General features: G+C 37.2%; 1 protein-coding gene across 1 annotated transcript in view; it reads right to left on the bottom strand.

Annotated features, from left to right (window-relative positions):
* Nucleotides 1–21788, bottom strand: part of DIAPH3 (diaphanous related formin 3) — a 249057-nt gene that overhangs the window by 112256 nt on the left and 115013 nt on the right. Inside the window, exon 22 of the mRNA XM_048932696.1 lies at nucleotides 20891–20992. Within this exon, the coding sequence (XP_048788653.1) occupies nucleotides 20891–20992 (102 nt within the window). The remainder of the gene's footprint in view (nucleotides 1–20890; nucleotides 20993–21788) is intronic.

The raw sequence follows: 21788 nt of genomic DNA, 5'->3' as shown, positions 1-21788 counted from the left end.
TGTGGTTAATGTGAACTGCCCCCATCCTTTCCCAATAACTAGTATGTGTAAGCAATAAATGATAAAGTGTCATCATATATCATATCTGTCAACTCATATACCAAATCCTATAAAACTAATCCAAGTTTATGACCCAGTAGTTGCAAAGTAATAAAAGTAGTTCACAAATTCTGTATAACTCAGGATGTACCAAAACAAGGCAAATCACATTTTCTAGTGCAAATATTTAAAAGCTGATTTCAATAAAAGCTTAATCTCAACTTGTAGAAAAACAAGAGTTCTGAAAAATCTCTACTATGAAACACTTAATATAATGTGTATTATTATATGCCAGTATTCATACCCCACTACAGTCCTAGACTTTACACAGTTAAATTAGGTAAGGCAGAACACTCCTAGGAAAAGAATAGCTTCTTTAGATCTTATGCAAAAAAATTACTTCCTCTACACTTTAGTAGTCAAGTATTTTCAACAGAAGTTTCAGTCTTTCTATATGACTTCAGTTCCTGAATTCCTACCCTAGAGATCCTATACACATTTTTTCCTGTATCCAGACAAGATTGTGAATTTTATTAATACTTTAAATCAAAGAACATGGAATGTACTCAATAAATTAAATTTCCCTAGCTTCCAGTGTACTTCTCACACCTTTTATCGCCACCTTTTATCCCAAACCCCATTTTTCCCTCTTTCACGGAAGAAATCATGTTTTGCCACCTTGCTCTTCAGTTCTGAATGCATGGAAGAAACACCAGTGTTGAGTGCTTCCATGCGTGTCTTCCCTCATTTTTTTCCTATCCTTGCTTCCCCACCAATACAACAAATTCAGGAAGACTTTCTTCCTGATAGTCATATTCTCCTTTCTGAAGGCAAAGTTGAAGCCAATAATGCCTTCACAATACATGAAATCCTAAACTACTAGATTATGTACAGGTGTTTTTTTTTAATGTTATTGTTGACTGTTATTCAGTCTGGACACGGAAAGGCTTTTTTGTTTGTTTGTGGTATGGAAGATACACAGATGCACAGATTTACTGACAACTTAATCAAAATGGAATGGAGACACAGCTTTTCCTTCTCAGAGTTGAGTTAGGACTCATTTTTTTGAATTAGGACTCATTTCCCTACAAAGGAAACATCCAAGACTGAGAAGTTTTGAAATTAATTCTATTTTTAGCAGGTGTAACAGCCATCAGAAAACTATTTTCATTAAAAGCTACATATGGAGCAGATATCACCAGAATGAAAAGATTTCCTAATGGGAAATCAAGTCACAGTTTAACATAGGAAAGGTCTCCTATAAAATCTCTATTTCAGGCAGATGACAAAAATAAATATATTTATACCAGAAGTCAAGTGTAGAAGTAATTGAGTAATTTCAGTTAGAATAACATAATATCAAATCAAATGAAGAAAAGTTTCTATAAGTCAACAGGATAGATCTCTCTTCCAGATGGAAAAATCTGATAAATTAGTTCTAAAAGTACTTCATACTTCCTAATGCTATTACTTTTAGTGTCTCAATATACAAGCCATGAAGATATGGGCAGGTGATCATAGTGTCGATGGAAATATCTGAAAATCATGACAGCAGACGTAGTATTTTCTATGAGGTTGAACCACCATACTTACTCCAACTTAGAAGTGGAATTTGACACTGTAATGGTTTAAGCAATATACAGTGATAACAGCCCACAACAGCAGATGATTATGATGTCCTTGATGTGACAACAACAACAAAAAAAAACAGATCTCTAGCACATTCTTATTTAGTGTGATCTTCTCTAATGATTCAACGAGTCATCCGAGTTGATTTCCTAGACAGGAAGATATTATGTGCCTATGATGAAAACAGTAGTGGGAAGAAAAAGCATTCTGCTGCAAATCTTCTGTAGTCTTGTCAATAGTCAATTAAAATTATTTATCTATATCATTACTTAGTGCATTTGGAAACATGGGTAATCTGTGGCAAAAAGAGTTTGACCTGAAATGTCACATATGTAGATGCTATTGAAAGACAGCTTGCATATATTAGGAAAAGTCCCCCACTTCTACAAAATGGTGACAGAGAAAGCAAGTCCCAAAGGACATGCAGCTCCATTGAGCTCTAAAGTCTGAAGCTGAAATACATGAAATATCTGCACAGCCAGTTGAAGCTACAAAGATCTAAGATACTGACTAGATTCAAGATTCTTTAAGCATACATGCCCTGTTAGCCAGTCACATGGATAGATCACTTAATGTAGGTGAAAACTTCCCAAAAACCTTGAAGTTGTTCAGCATCTATACATCAAGATCCTCTACTGATCACATCAAAACAAAATACCATTTCTTAACATGTCCAAATCACAACATGAAAATCAGTTTCACAAAGACTGTTGGCATTTTTAATGAAGCAGAAGTATTGTGCCCTGCTGCCAACCCAAATACAAATTCTCCTGAAGCCCAATTCAAGTATCTGTTCTTCTTAGGCACCAAAGTTTAGATGCTTTAAAACTTTTCAGCACTGATAAAATGGCAACTCTATAGTAAAACATGTAGATATCAGGTATCAAAAACTGTTAGCATGGGAAGAGATTTTGCACAAAGCCAGGAAGGATGTTTTGGAAGGCAGTAAGGAATGCTGCAACCAATACAGGTGGCATCAGCCACCTGGATGACATGGTTTCAAGTTGAGTTGAAGGCGTGCAATCTATTCCTCAAAGCTAAGAGAGTGAAAACAAAGTCAAAAAGAAGTTTATCTTTTCCTGTATAATGGCAGTCTTAAAGCAGTATCATTCAAGAAACAAGTGTAGAAAGTCTACTTTGGGAATAACTCTTTTTGATTCTTTCATGATTACTGATGGCATGAAAATAAACAGAGAGATAAAAACACAGTATAATCCACACCAAATTTAGTGGTTTAATGCCATATTCTTTAAAGTATAAAACATTTTTCTATTAATCTTACAATCTTTCAGGATTTTATTCTTTTTCCAATTTCAAATGCAGTCTATATTTCATAGTCAAGTCAAAACATCTAAGCTCAGAAATTATTTCACAGTAAAATACACCATCTTTTCATATCATCTTCCTTGGATCCAAGATTCCAGACAAATGTTAAGGGCTCTTACAGAAAAATTATTCTGTTCTTAGGAAACTGCCACTCCCAAGTATGAATACTGTCAAACTGCCATAGCATATTCCATAAGGTCGCTGCAACAGGAACTGGTTGGTGCACTGGAATTGCTAGGTCACAGCCTGAACCAATGGTTGAGCACCAGGTGAAAAGGCATTGCTAACCAAGGGAGCTCAGGTGTGAGCAATGCAACTGAGTGACTGTAAGGGGTGGAGCCTAGATCCCTCCTCACCCTTTAAGGGTTAGTAGAGAAGAAAGGAACCTCTCTGGATAGAGATCACACTTTTCTTGAGCTAGTGCTGGTTGTTAGAAGGGACAAGCCAATTTTCCTTCTTTATTACATGCTATTGCTCCATAGTATCTGTATCCCACTTGAAGGCACTGTCATTGCTTTCTTTTGCCATGCAATGGGTAAAAGAAAATCCAGTCTACCAACACGTGATAGTTTTCAGTTACATTGGGTCATAATGGGAAACATACATCTGATAAAGCTAAACAATACAACACCAATTTTTATCAGTAATGTTGTGTGAAATGAAACAAATTTTCACTGTGTGAATCAAATCAGATTCAAGACAAGTTCTTGAGACACTTAGAGGAATCTGCAATTGAATCACTGATCAGTTAGAGACAAAAGATGAGGACTATTCAAGAGAGATAACCTCACTGATGTCAAGTTGTAGAGAGATCTGCCAAGAAGAAAACTGTGAGAGCCTATGCCCTTGCCAAATGAAACAATCACCACTTCCAGACATCTGAGGTAACATCATAACTTCATAACACAATTTATTTTTTACTTATCTTTACATTTTGCTAGCTGCACTAGAGGTATTCAAAATAGTTTTGACAGCACAGAATAGAAGAATGACACCTATAAAAGCCTATTAAAAGATACCAACACTGTAAGAGTTAAGGATGTTCTCCCTTTATAGTCAAACTATTTAAGTGGTTTAATTTGACATGTATATATTTTAACTGTCACAGGTGATGTATAGTGCTAAGTCAATCTTTGACAACATTCTTGGGAAGGCTCAAATTGCTGATGGAGAGCACTGAAAAGAAAAAGCAGCATACACGTGAAGAAAGACAGCAGAAGAAGGTAAGCATTACAAAAGAAATTCTACAGATGGAAATTAACACAATTAAAATATCTCACAGTGCTGATAGACTTTGCCACTGTAGGATTTCAACCAAACTGAAATGGCTGCGATCAAGCAGTAAGTGTTAGGAACAGCTCTTCAAACATTCTAAGATATTTTCTAGACAGCAGTGAAAACATTAATAGGTTCTGAATTATCCTCAATGTGAACATACAGGTGAAATCATCAGCTGAATACAGAATTGATCATTTTAAGTGTTTGCTGAATTATTTAAGACAAACTAGCCTTCATCAGGTCTCACTCTAATCTTCAATTTACTCTAGTGAAATCTTCTTTTTTGGTATGAAATGATTAAAAACACATCTATCAGTGAACATGCCGTGAAGCCACATGAGAATAGCTTGCCAACTTCTATTCAGGTTAGCTATCAGTGTAACTCACAAGGACTAGACATTAATTATTTCTGAAAGAATATTTCAAAATTCACCCATTTTATCTTTGAATAAGTAAAAGCGATCAGGCAAAAAACTATTTCTTTTTCTCATTCCCAAACTATATGTGAAAACATTTAAAAAATCTCAAGTTTTAAGATCAGAAATAAAGTAGAAGCTATCACACATAGTGCTTCAAACACTGTCCTCATACATTTGACTGCTAATGTAGTTGCCTGCAGCCAAGGTCAAGTGTCACTAAAAGCATCCTATCAAGTATTAGGAAGTTTTTATATCAACAGTGTTAATAAAGAATGTAAAAAAATATGGTTTTTGAAATAGAATTGTATTTATGAATTTAAAATCATATTAATAAATCTAATACATCCAGGACTAATTTCTGCCAGTAAGGATTAGAGGCATTGAAGAGTTCACATGTCTTCATCTGGCTTCAGTTCCCTTCACTCTGCATAACCAGATCAGAACTACTACTTGGAACAGTTTCTTGTGCAACAAGTTGTTAACATAAATTGGCCTCAAGCCTGAGCATTATTGCATTGGCAGTAGTGTGGGGAAAAGCGGATGTGTGCTGATGGAGAGTTGACAGGGGACAGAACTTTCTCAGCTAAAGCAAAAAGAAAGCTTACCCTGTAATAAAAACATGTAATTTCTTTGGAGATTCACTTATGTTCTGAGTACTTTGGTACTCATTTATATAAACTACGTGCCAAAACAACTTGGGTAGGGTGAGAGCAAAGATCTGGAGCCACCTGGCATGGGAGCAAACATTGCTGTACTCATCTACAGTTCCAAAAGTGCCCTGACATGTCAAGCCCAGGAAATACAGCGATGTCTGCTAGACACTCAACTTTTGAACGGCTGAAACCAATGTGCTTGTATCCAAATTCCCTGTTATGTATTGCTCTGTCTTCCCTGTAATGAAAAAGGGAAGATGTATTTTGTAACCGTTATGACTTGTCTTAAAAAACCAATCTGCCTCTGTCATATTCTGAATTTGCAATTAACAAATACTGGTTCACGCCAACTCCTGAACTGTCTAGGAATTGTTAGGGAATTCTGCACAGACTAAAAAAATATTCTATGCCTAGAATTATTGTTTCTTCTAGCAAATTAGCACTACAGACAACTAAGTTTCAATAACCAATAGCATTCTCTGGTGACATTTAGTTGATTAGTATAGATAATGCCTTAAAACGTCATCTAGTAATTCATCATCCCCAGAATTGTTAAAAATAGTTGGGTGAAAGCTGGTTCGGAAAGTTGTTTTCAGAACATTGAATAATATTTAAAACCTATATAAAAACTAATGAGAACTGAACTGGAATGGTTTTGGTTACTATTATTGCCTGAATGATTTCAATAGAAAAAAAAAAAAAAGACGGCCAAGGACATGAAGGACTTCATATTCAAAACAGCACACAGATCAATAAAAGGAATAAAGGAATTCATGACCTCACAGAAAACTATAAAATCTATATGGATTTCCTGCATCATCACCAGCAATAAGCTATTTTAATAAACCATTATTTAGCTTTCTCTCCAATAAAAATTTATTGAGAAAAAAAGCAAATCCTTCCAACATTTGCCTTAAGAATTTTCAGCATAAAACTGCAAAGGAGATGAATTTGGTAAATATTTGTTACCAACTCCTTAGCATTCATCCTCTTAAACAAACAAACAAACAAACAAAGCCAACCACCTCACACATTTGAGCTGTTTCAGATGGCTTGCTTAGTAAAAGGAGAGATCAGATAATCGTGCTATTAGCTAGGCTATAACAGATTTGTGATGTGATAGATTCAAGTGTTAATTTTCATTAGGAAGGCATCCTTAAAAGCAAGATATCACACTAATAGCAATGTTTAAATGCTAGATTCTATCCACAGAAGTGCTATGGACATTTTGGTCAGTGTATGTACAGAACAAGCAGGAAAACAACCTTCAGAGACCACTCACAGCATTCTGCCTTTCTATGAAACAATCAGCTTTGCTAGCAAATAGTGCATTAGCCTTGCCTGCTCAAAGAAATAGCTGATTATATAAGGACTACCTAATCTCCCTAGAATAAATCAATTCTACTGTTTTATTATTCCCACTGTTAGAAAAATCTTCCCATCATCTAACCTGCATCGCTTTCCTGAAAAACATAAACCATTACATACTCCTGTAAGAACCAACATTATTCAGAATATATTATTCCCTTCCTTCTTCCAGTTTTCCTACACATATTTTAAGCAAAGATTCTGCCTTGGCTTTAACAACTTACAAGCAATATTTCTTCATATCCCTTGTTTCTAAACTGTAGTCGTTAGCCATCTCTGGAGTCCCTGCTTTTGTCTGCACATCTATAACTAATATACAACAAACCTCCAAACCAGATATAATATTGTAGCTGAGGTTTCAGCGGTGGTGAATAGAGAAGTTCACAATTGTACAGGCCATAACCCTGCTTCTATGTTTCAGTTTCCTGTATGTTTACTGACTGATATGATGACAGATCCAATTTGTATCTCACTTCTCATCCGACATAATACATCATTCTTTAATACAACTATATCCATAACTACAGACTTTGCATTCACTGCCGTGTTAATCCTGAGTCTCTGGTGTTCCTAAAATATCTTTCACTGTCATTAAGCAACCTAAACTTCCAGAAAGCTCATTAGTAAAGTGGAACTCAGCAAAAAAGAAATTATTCAAGGGTCAGTAACAACAGGGCAACATAAAAGCAGATAGTTATTGTAATTGAGAATATGAAGCAGTGTGCCTGAATATGAAGCTCAAAGTTAGTTTGACCACTGGGAACACAGCCTTGCTGCAAAATGAGAATAACAGTGATGACAGAAAATAAGTAAGTAAGTAAGTAAGTAAGTAAGTAAGTAAGTAAGAAGTAAGTAAGTAAGTAAATAAATAAATAAATGGAGCTTTTTACATCTAAGAAAAGTAATCTGAATGGATTCCAACACAAAGAAAGCATACTGCATACTCATTCTCTCCCCCAAAAATTAATGTTTGAAATGTGAATTATGTTAGCATATCCAAAATGCTTAGCTTCATATTTACCACTTCATCATTCTTCCAAAGATGATGTTTACTCCACAGTGAAAGAGAGAACTGTCAGTGAATTAGTTCTTTTTAAGCGCACATTTCTTCCTGAGCAGATTTATAGAAGCTACTAAAGTGGTCATGACCTGTGCTAACACTTACAGAAGCTGAAGTTAGGAGATTCTGAGATAAAGACAACCTCATGGCAACTGATGGCTTCTCAGCATATAAAAGAGCTGCCCTAATCTAACTTGTTCCCATCAGTCAAGAACAACCCTAGGTGTTGAGAAAGTCCCTTAACATCAATGCTGCACATTAGAATCCTAGCCAGACTGCTTGGACACACATGTGGTAATACTCAGAAGAAATGAGGTATAAAATATAAGTGAATTCAATCTCTAATTCAATCTCTATCTACTGAGCAGGTAAAAAAGACATTTTATATCAGGATTCTATAAATTAAAGTCACCTTTCTCTTTCAACTAGATCCTGCAATGAGAGGGGTTATTTTCTTTCTATTTATTCAATGCAAGCCTGAAATTTAGAAGCTTCAATTCACTGCAAACCTTTCTTTTGCATTCCTCCTTTAACTTTGGAAAAAATTCAGAAAATTTACTTCAGACAAGGAAGCAATGAGAAGCTCTTATCAGCTGCTTCATGACCCTCGCAATTTTAATATCACAGGAAAAAATAAACACCTCAGACTCAGATCTAATTAATACAAACAAATAATAACAGAAGATAATCTTTAATGCCTGAATATTTTAAATTCAAAAACCATTCAACAACTGCTGACTCTCACATTCCTATTATAGCTTTATTAAAAACAATTATAATGAACAATGGTTTATTTTTCAACTCTCCAGCAGCCCCTTAAATAAGCACCTATTATTTCTTTTCTCACACTATTTCTCAAAAGTCTCTAAATTTGCTTGCCCGAAATTAATGCTGTTGTACTGTTAGGTCATATTCTTAATTATGCTGTGTTTAAGTGATCTTCATTACTTTTTTTTCTTCTTATTTCCAAAAGGTCCTATAGAACTGTTAACAGTGACTTAGAATTGCATTTAACTTGGGCTTCCTGCTTACTTACAAAATAATATATGTTACTAAGAAGGTTCGTAAAAGTTTGTGATAAATAACTCCTTTATAATTCATGTTTCCCAATAATTCAGTTCATCTAGAAACTTTTTGGTTTTGCTTGCCTCAACATACCTATCATACCTATATTTTTCCTTTATTTTTTCATCCCAAAATTGTTTTCTTGTGAAGTTTAATAGCACCCTCATGCTCCAAATCCTTTTATTTTACCTGTTCTTTACATGAAAGATTACCCATGGTATTGTTTCTCCTTTCAAATTTCCCTCGAGGATACCTAAGTGAAGTGTTTTTTCTGAACTTAATGGCATCTTCAATTGGTATCCAAATGGAAGCTTTAGAAGGCCTAAACAAGAGATTAGAAAAGCAAGTTGTCCCTAGATGAAACAAAAATGGGCTTATGCTGAAACAGTGTGCCTGGAGTGCAAGGAAATCTGTACAAACATAGAATGTGTAAAGGCGGATGAGGCTTCACTTGTCTCTAAGCTCCATCCAGCAGCTGAGGCTGCCCAGGGCCTCCCCCAACCTGGCCTTGAACACCTCCAGGGAGAAGGCAGCCTGATCCCTTGCCTCACCTCCCCCTGCGTAAAAAATTTCTTCCTAATGTCTAACCTAAATTCCCTCTTTTACTTTAAAGCCATTGCTCTTGTCCTATTACTATTAGACTTTGGAAAAAAACCACTTCCCTTTCTGCTTATAAGCTCTCTTCAAGTACTGGAAGGACACAGGAAGGTCTCCCTGGAGCCTTCTCCAGCTAAACAAGCTGAAAACCATACTCCAAGTGGAACTGAAGCCACGTCAGATTGGCCCACATAGTGCCACGGAAAGCCCCTGTTGCACCTTGTAAGCAACACAGTAACTTTAGACTTATACCAGGAAACATAATCACCCACACAATTAAAACAGCTACATATGCTTATTTCTGTCTTAGTTGTAATTGGGCACGCTGTATGTTCACCACAGGTATGATGTGTTATCCAGACAAAAACACTGAACTAAAAAGGACACTGAAATTCAAGATGACTATAGAATAACTAGAAGAGAAAGAAAATATAATTACCTGCAGGTAATTACGTAAGGTAAGCACAAGAAACTTTTAAAATTCTGGAAGATAACTGCATTTTGTGGAATTATAAAGAGCTATTTCATGGAACTATAAGAAATAAAAAAGAGGAAGGGGAGCTGTCTGGTTTGGTAAAAGGATGCAGCAACGAGGCTAATAGTCAAGGCTAGTAGGCTTTGGTCTTTGGAAGAAGTGGTGGAGTTTTTCATATTCCAACAGGACCAGTTCTTTGTACAAAGCAGTTTTGAAAGAGAGCAGTCTTTCACACAATTAAGAATTTCACACATTTAAAATAAGGAATTTTCACTCTCTAATGAGCAAATGTGAGAAGAAAACAGAAAATACAAAAAAAAAAAAAAAAAAAGATTTAGAAAAAAAAAATTTACACAACAGAGAAAGATCGAATCCAGCAATAATCTCATCACCAACAGTGGAATAGAAGGAAAAGATTAACCATCATGCTGTAATCGGGATGGAGATGAGAAGCTCACTAAACTTACATTAGGATGAGTTACTGCATTTATTCATGCAGTAGGGCGAGATGCATTCTAAAGAAAATGGAACAGGATAAGTTTTGAAGAATGAAATTCAAAAGGAAATAAGCTGCTTTAAGCATGAATGGAGAAAACAATACATAGACAATTCTTGTTACTTGTCTAGAAATTTAAGGGGACAAAGACAAATAATTAGCAACACATATAGACAAACCATATACCAAACTGTCTTCAATGAGAAAAAAAGATGAATTATTTTAAATCTGGCTGACGTAAAATTCTAGTATCATCAAAAAAAGTAAAGATGACGAGAAGCAAAAGAAAAACAACTCTTATATGAAGTAACAAACATAAAGTGTCATGTATTAGGCATTTCAGTCAAAACAAAATTATGCGCAAGGTTACAGCATGGCACTCTTTCTACAGAAAAGCTTCCCCTTCTATGTCACACAAACTTACACTGCTCTAACAATGTAGGAAAATCTTTAAAAACATGCTTCATTCATTTTTACAGTCCTTTTGAAGAAAAAAAAAGAAAGATATGCAACACGTTTCAGCACAAAAAGCAGAGTCAAGTAAATAATGTTTTTTTTTAATTAATTGCCAAACAAAAAAAAATGAAATCCAGAAAGATCTTTATTTGTAACAACGACTTCCAAAATTCAATAATTAACTCCATTAGCCTCAATTCTTATTTAATGAAAACTTCTTAAAATGGTATAAATCACCACTTAGTATATATTCTACTTCCTTCTAAAAATTCTAAAGTATTGTTTGACACCCATACATCTCTAATTTCTTTTTGGTGATATTTACATTTTACAAGTATACTGAAAATATTTTAAAGATATCTGAGTTTAATTATCCTGTTCTCATTATAGTCAAAACCTTGCCTATAGTTTGAGTCCCTTATTGACTGTGATGACCAAAAAAACCTCCACTGCTTATGCGGTGGGAAGATAATTAAGCGGTACACTTCAAGAACTCAGTTTCTTTTTATGCCTAATAATTTTTAGCTAAGTAGCTCATTTGTTCAGCATCATTATCATCCCTTGTGCAAAAGATTAAAACAAACACAGTTTATATGGTAACCTTTGGATATAATAAAATCTTGTAGGGAGATATAAAACTACATAAAATTAAAAGCCTCTGGAGAAGGATTTCTGAACTGCAAAGTATCCCTGTTAACGGCACACACACTGGATTTTGTTATAGAAGAAAGCCAAACACACACCTATACTCAGCAGCAAGACCTGAATGGTGGTATGGCAATAGTCTGTCAATGAAAGTCCACTAGGCAGATCAGTGCAGTTAAATTATCAGTCACAGAATCACAGAATCACCAAGCTTGGAAAAGACCTACAAGATCATCCAGTCCAACCATCCGCCTATCACCAATCGTTCGCACTAAACCATGTCCCTCCACATCCCTCAACACAAAATCCAAACACTCCTTGAACACCTCCAGCATCAGTAACTCCACCATCTCTCTGGGCAGCCCATTCCAGTACCTGACCACCCCTTCAGAAAAGCAGTATTTCCTAATGTCCAGCCTGAATCTCCCCTGGCGCAGCTTGAGGCCATTCCCTCTAGTTCTATCACCAGTTACACGAGAGAAGAAGCCGACCTCGACCTCACCACTACCTCCCTTCAGGTAGTTATAGAGAGCAATAAGGTCTCCCCTGAGCCTCCTCTTCTCCAGGCTGAACATTCCCAGCTCCTTCAGCCACTCCTCGTAAGGCCTGTGCTCCAGACCCCTCACCAGCTTTGTTGTCCTTCTTTGAACCCGCTCCAGGGCCTCAATGTCTTTCTTGCAGTGAGGGACCCAAAAGTGAACACAGTGCTCGAGGTGCGGCCTCAGCAGAGCTGAGTAGAGGGGGACAATCACTTCCTTGTTCCTGCTGGCAACACTGTTCCTGATGCAGGCCAGGATGCCATTGGCCTTCTTGGCCACTTGGGCACACTGCTGGCTCATGTTCAGCTGAGCATCAATCAATACCCCTAGGTCCTTTTCCTCTACACAGTCTTCCAGCCAATCTGCCCCAAGTCTGTAGCATCACCTGGGGTTGTTGTGGCCAAAGTGCAGGACCTGGCACTTGGTATTCTTGAACTTCAGCCCATTGGCCTCAGCCCAGTGATCCAGCCTATCCAGGTCCCTCTGTGGAGCCTTCCTACCCCCAGGCAGATCAATGCTTCCAGACAACTTGTCATCTGCAAACTTACTGAGGGTGCACTGAATGCCCTCATTCACGTTATCAATAAAGATATTGAAGAGGACAGGCCCCAGCAATGACTCCTGCGGAACACCACTCATGACAGGTCTCCAGCTGGATTTATCTCCTTTCACTACACTCCCTGTGCCTAGCCTTCCAACCAGTTCCTTATCCAGCAAAGAGTGTACCTGTCCAAGCCACAGGCAGCCAGATTCTGCAGGAGAATACTGTGGGAGGTAGTGTCAAAGGGTTTGATTGCTGAAGTCTAGGTAGACTGTATCAACAGCCTTTCCCTCGTCTACCTGAGGGGTTCACTAGATCATAGAAGGAGATCAGGTTGCTCAAGCAGGACCTGCCCTTTGTGAACCCATGCTGGCTAGGCCTGATCCTCCAGTTGTCCCGCACACGCCATGTGATCTCACTTAAGACCATCTGCTCCATAACCTTCCCTGGCACCGAGGTCAGGCTAACAGGCCTGTAGTTCTCTGGATCCTCCTTATGACCTTTCTTGTAGATGGGAATCACATTCGCAAGTCTCCAGTCTTCTGGGACCTCACCAGTCAACAAGGAGCGCTGATAGATAATGGCAAGCTGTTTGGCTATCACCACTGCCACTTCCCTCATCACTCTCGGGTGAATCTCCTCTGGCCCCATGGACAGTCCAGCTCAGTCCAGCTGGGGTAGTAAGTCTCTGACTGTGTCCTCCCGAATTGTGGGGGGTTCAGTCTGCGTCCCAGCTCAGACTATCAGGTCAGAGAGAGCAGTTACCCTGAGGATAACTGATGTGACCTTTAAAGACAGATGTAAAGAAGACTTTCAGAACCTCTGCCTTTTCCTTATCCTCAGTGTCACATTCCCAACCTCATCCAGTAAAGAATGGAGATTCTCCTTAGCCCTCCTCTTACTGTTGATGCATTTGTAAAAGAGTTACTTTTTACCCCAGCAGCCAGGTTGAAATCAAGCTGGGCTTTTGCCTTTCTGATTTTCTCTCCGCACATCTTAACAAATTCTATCTACTCTTTTTGAGTCGCCCATCCCTTCTTCCACAGGAAATAGATTCTCTTTTTCTCCTGGAGCTTCAAGAATAGCTCCCTATTCATCCACACCGGTCTTCTTCCCCTCCGGCTCATTTTACAGCTCAGGGCCACAGCCAGCTCTTGCGCCCTTAAGACTTCCTTCTTGAAGAGCGACCAGCCATCTTGGACCCCTTTACTCTCTAAGACTGAAACCCAGGGGATTCCCCCTACTAGTCTTCCGATAATTCAAAGTCCGCCCTCCAGAAGTTCAAGGTAGCAGTTTTGCTGTTCTTCCTCCTGGCTCCACCAAGAATCGAGAACTTTACCATTTCATGGTCACTCTGTCCAAGACAGCTGCCAACCTCCATATCTCCCACCAGACTTTCTCTGTTTGTGAACAGCAGGTCTAACGGAGCAGCTCCTCTCATAGGCTATCTCACCAGCTGCATCAGAAAGTTATCCTCCATAATCCATTCCAGAAACCCTCCTAGACTGCTTCTTCTGCACTGTGTTGTATTCCCAGCATATGTCGGGAAGTTGAAGAACCCCATGAGGACAAGGGCTGGTGATCACGCAGCTTCCGCCAGCTGCTCGTAGAACTCCTCATCTGTCTCTTCTCCCTGGTTCAGTGGTCTGTAGCAGACGCCCACCAGGAAATCCGCCTTGTCAGCCCTTCTCCTGATCTTTACCCATAGGGATTCAACCTTATCATCCCCAGCCTCAAGCTCAATAGCATCAAAGCACTCCCTAATGTAGAGAGCCAAAACGCCAGCCCTTCTTCTTTGCCTATCCTTCCTGAAGAGTTTGTGGCCAGTCATTGCAGCACTCCAGTCATGGGAGCATTCCCACCATGTTTCCAATGGCATATAAGTCACAGTTAGCCTGCAGCCCAATGGCTTCCAACTCTTCCCGTTTGTTGCCCATGCTGCGTGCATTGGTGTAGATGCTCTTCAGCTAATCCCATTACCGCTCCCCAAGTCAGGATTAATAAAGCTAACTAGTAACTACTGAATCAATTTAACTGAAAACTCAAGATTGATATTGCTAAACAGCAGTCTAATTAAACTGTCTACTTGATTACGTCCAAAATTAGGAAAAAAAAAAAAAAAATTCTGTGAACTTCTCAGAAAAGAACTATCTAAAAAACAAGTCAATGCCACTACATGTTTTAAGTCCTAAAGCAATTAAATACTTATCCTGTCATTGGGTACCGCATCAAAAAGGAAAAAATAAAAAATAAAAAAAGTAACAACAGAAAACAGCCAACCACATAGGTGACCAAATAGATGAAATAACATCCCTCTCAGACAGGTTTTGTCTCATAAGTGTACACTATGTGACTACTCATACAACTACTTATTTTCAAACACAAAACCCAGACTTCACCATTTTCGAGTTTTACAGAATAAATTATCCAGTAATCAGAATTAATGAAACCTCCAAGAAAATTAGTCACACTGAGCAAACCCAGTACAAAATATGAACTACAGTAAAACTATATGCAATTAACTATTTAAATTTTGGCAAGCACAACCCTACTTTATGAAACACTTGATAACTGAAATACAGCATTCAAAATCAGGTTAAGATAACACTGTAAAGCTAAGTTAAAGCACTTAATAAATGAGCAGATTTAACAGAGTTTTCATGAAATAGTTCATGAAAGTGTGCAAGTAAAAAATAAAATAATAACAAAAAAACCCTCCAAAAACTTCCACAGCAATAAGTGATAATATCTATGTTCTGAAACAGCACTCTGAAACACGTGAAAGAACACACAGAAAAATAAAGTAGTTTATCTAAAGAAAACCTACAGTCTGGAAGAGAAGATAAGGGTAGTAAAGGATTTATTTTACACTTACTGCTGAATGAACAGAAAACATAAAAGTGCAAAACAACTTAAAAAGAAGAGGGTAATTGTAGAAATCAAAAAAGCGACCCATACAGTCACCACACACACACAAAAAAAAGAAAAATAAAGAAGAACCTGAACTGCTTAGAGTCGTGCCCTCAATGTCGTTAAGCCAACAACAAAAGTTAATTAACTCAAGTTGAAATAAAACCCACAATACTCTAACAATCATAACATGCCAGAATCTCAGTAAGTGTCAAGCTGTTTCTTTCAGAGTAACAAATCTTTACTTTGAATTCAAGGTCAGGAGGATAAAACAGGGTTTGCATTATAAAAATTTTATTATCACACAAGAGTGATTATCAGTTCATTCACTATTTAGACTGCTCCTTGAGAAGCACGTGGTTTAGTCTTTCCCTTGAATAAATTAACATGTCATATCTGAATTTTCAGAAAAATGACTACAAGACTCTGCTCACATAAAAGATAAAATTGGAAGTATTCTATTTCATTTATAATTCTCCTTGCTCGAAAAGAAAAACGAAAAACGAAGTGCAACAATTTATCTTTGTGTCAACAGCGGTTCTTAAAGAAACAAATGAGAGTTCTCAGCCTGCTCCCCAGACAAAATAAAAGATATAAGGGAGCTTGACGTAGATTAGAGAATCTTGATGATAAAAATCAAATGTCTAAGATACCATTCTAAGGTGTGAAAAAAGTAACATATCCAAATGTATTTTTTGTAGCTTGATCTCTGAAGTAAGCTTCAGGAGATGCGCAGAAGGTGGCACACTAGAAAAATTATGCCTAATAATCTTCTTTTGTTTCTATGCACAACTAGGGTAAGTAAACACTAGCGTTCTTCAATGGGAGTATCTGGTTGTTCACTCAAAACAGAAAATCCACAAACAAATGCAAGAAAACTTGACCTATAGGTCTACTGTTCTAGCTCTTCCCATTAGATGGGATTGAGAAAACATTTGGTAGATCTAAGTAATAACAGTTAATGTATCTACCAATAATGCACTTTGTCAAGCAGTACAAATCGATCAATGTCCTACAAAAGATCATTTCAAATTTATTCATACTTGAATACAAGCACATTTCAAAAAGAAAGCAATTGCCCATTGCAATTATATTAATGATTACTTTAAAACTTAAAAAAAAAAAAAACTGAATTAACTTGCAGGAGCCTTTCAAAATACATCCCTGTTTGCAAAAAATCCTCAAATAGCGAGCGTTGAAAGGGGAGTAGTCAAAGATGTAGTGTTACTGAACTACATAACACAAACATATAAGAGCACATTCACCTTTCAGAAACACAAGTAGAAGACAGTTGGATCTTATTGATGATCTATCTTGATACCAGAAAGGTTCACTGATAATTAATCAGACATGTTTTAAGTTGTCAGCTAAAGCACCATTTCAGACAAAATTGTTTGGGATAGGCAAATGCATAGTTGTACAACAGTGTGGACACTCTGAACACTGCAGAGAAAATAACATGGTATTAAAATAATTTCTGATAAATACTCCAATAATACCGGAGACTTTCTGAACCAACTAAAATCAGACTAGTCTTTAAAATGCAAATTAGCTCTCATTATTTATGTTATTCTAATGACAGCAAAAATTGCAAACTAAACATGCTTTTGCCTCCAGTAAGCAATGTCCTCTTTTCATGCTGACAGGTAACCATAAGAACTGATGCAGGGTCTCCTGACCACTTGGAAAACACTAACTCACTGTAAATTTCAGATTTACTACTGCTGTCAGTATGCCTAACTGTAGTAAATTTGGAATATTTAAAGAACCAAAGGCAGACTTCTCAGTAGACTTAGGTTGAAAACATTAAAAAAAAAAAAAAGCCAATCAAGCTTTAACCTATGTGGAATTAACTTTTAAATGTCTTTTTTTCTTTTTTAAAATCAGTAGTTATTCTTGATAAAAATGGAGAAAACATTTGCTACTTAACTTTTAATTTTACTAATTCAATGAAAATGTATAAACTAGCATGTCATTGTCCTGTTTCTTCAACAAATCAATTACAAATATATTACTGTTGAAATTATTTGGCATGGTCAAACAGATGTTTATACCTTAACCAAATGAATCTGTAGTTAAATTTACTGGTACAAATCCATCTCTACTAGCATTTTTCCATAATTTGTAAGACTCAAAGCTGCTCAAGTTTAGATGCATGCTTTTCTCTATCATCCTGGCAGACATGGTTTGTAACAAGGTTATCAGAGAGCAGCATCATGCTCCAGCAAAGGACATTTGAATTTCTCTCAGTAACATTGATATGTATGAACTTCTCTGCTACATAATCAGCCTACCCTTTCAATTTTCTAATATCAAATTTAAAGGAAGCCATGAACTTTTAATACTGAGCAAAAGTGAAGCATGTAGCAAGCTGAATGCTAGAACAGATGCTAGTTCTTTATATATATATATATATATATATATATATATATACACACACACACAATATGTCCACATTTATTAAGAAAAAGTAAAGTTTCATGTTTACATAAAACTTAAACAAAAAATAAAAATAAAAAAAATGTTTACAGAATGAGGGTGAAGGACAGGACAAGAGAAAGGCCCCACAGTAAAAGATGAGAAAAGGGTTTCACAGGGACTGAGGATAGGGGAATTTAGAGATAGTTCACAGAAGCAAATATGTAGAGGTTGTTAGAAGAGTGGGGATAGCAGACACTGGGTCTGGGACAATGAGGGAGATGGAGGCCATAAAGATAAGAGTTTGAGAACAGCCTGAGGACATCTGGCAGTGAGAGGATTAGATGTCCATAGGGCAAGCAAAAACCAGTTTGGGGGCTTCCCCTCCCGCAAGTCAGAAGCCTACAGCAAGGAAGACCACAAGCCTTCACAAGGAAGACTGATTCTTCATCCCACAACCCACTACACACACACACGGGTGGAGGGTCTGCATGCTAATGGACTCTCAGGAATGTAATGAATATGTATCCAAATTCATGGAAAACAATTGATTATGTATTAGTTCAGCCTATATCTGCTTTTTCCTCATGGTGTGAAAATTAGGAGGATCTATCCCCCTTGCACCCAGTATATGTGCACCACTGAAATAAACTTATCTGCTCTATATCCTTAATCTGGCTATAGAGTTTGATTTCCGCATGTCAAGGGTGCAATTCTGACCAGCACAGAAAGACTTAGCTTCTGTGGCACAAAAACAACAACAACAAAAAAAGCTGAGCTAGAAAATGTCTTTCTAACATATCCCATTATTAGCTTCCTTCTCTTGGCTTATGATGCTCATCAGTGTGTCATCTCAGTGTTTACATGGGCCACATTCATGCCAAAAGATGATGGCATGCTTAAAAGTGAAAGAGTGTTTTGTTGTTTATTTTTTTCCTGTATCATGGTCATTCTAATAACATTTTACCCTCCATTTTGTCATTAATCAACTCCTCTGAAAATACTGCAAAATTTACATCAAATGAGCCTCTACCATCAGAATTTACATAGGTACAGAAATTTCACTGAAATTTCTGTTTCATTAAATTTCACTAAATTTATTATTTAAATTTTCAGTTTGAGAATCCAAACCAAACTTGGTACGTCTGGCTTCTAATTACATTGTTTTTCTTAACATGAAGATTATTATTCCAGGTCAAAAAAGGAGTTTAGGAAATCCACAATGTACTTGTAGTCCAGATGTTCTAAAATTTAGGTACAAATAGTTGATATTCACACAGATAACTGCCAACAAAAAGTATCTATTGTTATGACATGATACTCCTTTTCCCAAATCCAGAGATACATCTGAAAGTAATACTTCCTCTCCTTGAAATCCTCCTGGATGAAGCTGACAGTGATCATCTTAGCTTGAAACATGACGAATGGACAAGGAAAATCAGAGACCTATATGGATATACGCATCTGGGAAAAGAAATAGTCTTGCTCTGTATTTGTTAGGACAAAATCTGTAATATTTATGAATTATGGGCTATATACATGATATTCCAAAACTGTATTTATCAACCACCACCAATGAACCAACAATGTTTCCTTTTCTTGTCAGCCTGGGAGATGTTATAAACATATCTTCCCACTGGGAATGGAAAAAGTGACTGTAATAATTCTTGATTGCACATACTATAAAATATAGGAGGAAAGATGCAGAATAGTTTAACATGATGATATCAATGGTATTTTATTCTCATTTACATGGAAAATAGAAAAAAACCATCAATGTGTATCAAGTTTATACGGGAAGGTTTGGGGGCAGGGCACAAGGGAGCGCTGCAGAGATTAGCATCTTTGAGAACAGCGCAGAAGCTGCCCCATGTAAGACTGGAACCAGCTCCAGCCAGTTCCAAAAGGAATCCATCACTGGCCAGGGCAGAGCTACTGAGAAAGGAAAAAAATTATGTACAACAGCAGTCCACAGTGCAGAAGGTAGATGTGGGTGAAAGAAGCCGCAACCCATGGAGAGCTCCCACAGGAGCAGCCCCAGGCCAGAGCTGCAGCCATGGAGTCGGTCTGACAAAAGTTGCAGATCCAAGGGGATTCATGACTGAGAAGTCCATTCCTGATGTACTGCACAACCCCCATGGTACAGACCCATGTTGCAGCAGTTCTTAAAGAGCTACAGTCTGTGGGAAGCCCACCTCAGTCTATTTTGGGAAGGACAGCATCTCATGGGAAGAAACCCATGCTGGAGAAGGGTAGAGAGTGACCATGAAGGAACAGCAGAGATAAAGCATTCTGGATTGACCGCAGCATCCATTTCCCATCATTTCCCATTCCCCTGCAGCACCCAGGGAGAAGAGTTAGAAGAAATTGGATGGGGGGATGTTTGCTTCTAGTTCCTGCTACTCTAGTCTGTCTGTTGGCAATAAATAACATTAATCTCTCTACCTTGTTTTGCTCATGGTGGTAAATGATGAGTGATCTCTTTCTCTTTATCTCAACCTGTAAGCTTTCTTTTCATTGTACTTACTCTCCCTGTTCTTTTACAGATGAGAAGTGAGAGAGAAGCACAAAGGAGCTTGGCTGCTTATCACACTGAAAACCACAAAATGCAGAAAATTTCACTCATAACAATAATATCATTGATAATGATTTATCAGTGCAAATAAAGGTCAAGTCAAACAATTTTAAGTACTGAAATCCAAAAATGGCTCCTTATCTCCCAGTGCCACAGAATATAAAATTTTTCTGTTTGTTTAGTCTTAACTAAATTACATTCTTAACAAAAGAGGACATAACAATCAGGCCTTCCACATCCATGCGTATGTCCCTTGAAAGTCCAATTAAAAGGCAGCAACTACAGTCTGCTCTTAATATGCAACCTCTTCACATTTAGGAAGAAGCTGGTAATGCTTCTATATCAGTATAATAAAATTGTTTTTCAGGCAAGAAAAGAAAAGAAACACTAGTAGAACTCACCACAACTCCAAACTGCTCTGGCTCAGATAAATTATTGTACTCATTCTTGAACTTTGACAATGCATTCAGTTGTTCTTGCTCTGGAAGATGTTTTATTAAATTCTATCAAGAAAAAGAAAGTAGATTTAGAAATCTCAGATTCTGCATTGCTTATATAATTGCATGTAAGCAGTATTACTTATGTTTTATTAACATAAATTCCAAAGATAACACTGCTGTACCAAGGTTGGTAGAATGTAAACAGGTAACATACAAATTGACATAAAAAAGTGTAGAAAGCAAGTGACTACCATCAGCTGCTGTTTCCATCAATGTTTATGTTTCTGTAGCCTTTTTCCAAAATAGAATTAAAAAAAAAAAAAAAAAAAGTTCGGCAGGCATTACGCAAAGAAAACTAAAGTAAATAGGACAAGGAACAAGTAACACACCTAACTAAAGGATGGCAAAAATCATTAGTGGAAATGGATAGTTTACTTTCTAGTATTTAAAAAAAAAAAAAAAATTGATTGTAAAGTGATGACAGGTAACATCCATATTTACAAAACTTTAAACCCATTAGACACAGCCTACAGACTTGTGAGAAATAGGATTTCAGAGGTAGGTCTCAGCTTCAGCTGAATTCAAGAGGTCATATTCACTTTCATAAGTGAATGTCATTTCAACACAGAAGTCTAAACATGTCACCCTACACCTGATCATCTAAGAAGTCTTCAGATTCCCTGAAGCTTCCTGAGCACTTAGGCACCTATGCTTATATATGGACTTCTGCATTCCACTCTAATTACCAGGTAAGTAGTAGGTACAGTGAAAATGACTATTCTGAGCAAGTTCTGGAAGACAGCTTCTCAAAGATCCAATTATGCCTAAATTTGACAGCTAGTAGCTCAGTTCTGTCCTT

Source organism: Lagopus muta, chromosome 1 (assembly GCF_023343835.1).
Source record: "Lagopus muta isolate bLagMut1 chromosome 1, bLagMut1 primary, whole genome shotgun sequence".
In the NCBI taxonomy this organism is placed as follows: domain Eukaryota; kingdom Metazoa; phylum Chordata; class Aves; order Galliformes; family Phasianidae; genus Lagopus; species Lagopus muta.
This window is presented reverse-complemented; position numbering and strand designations above follow the sequence as displayed.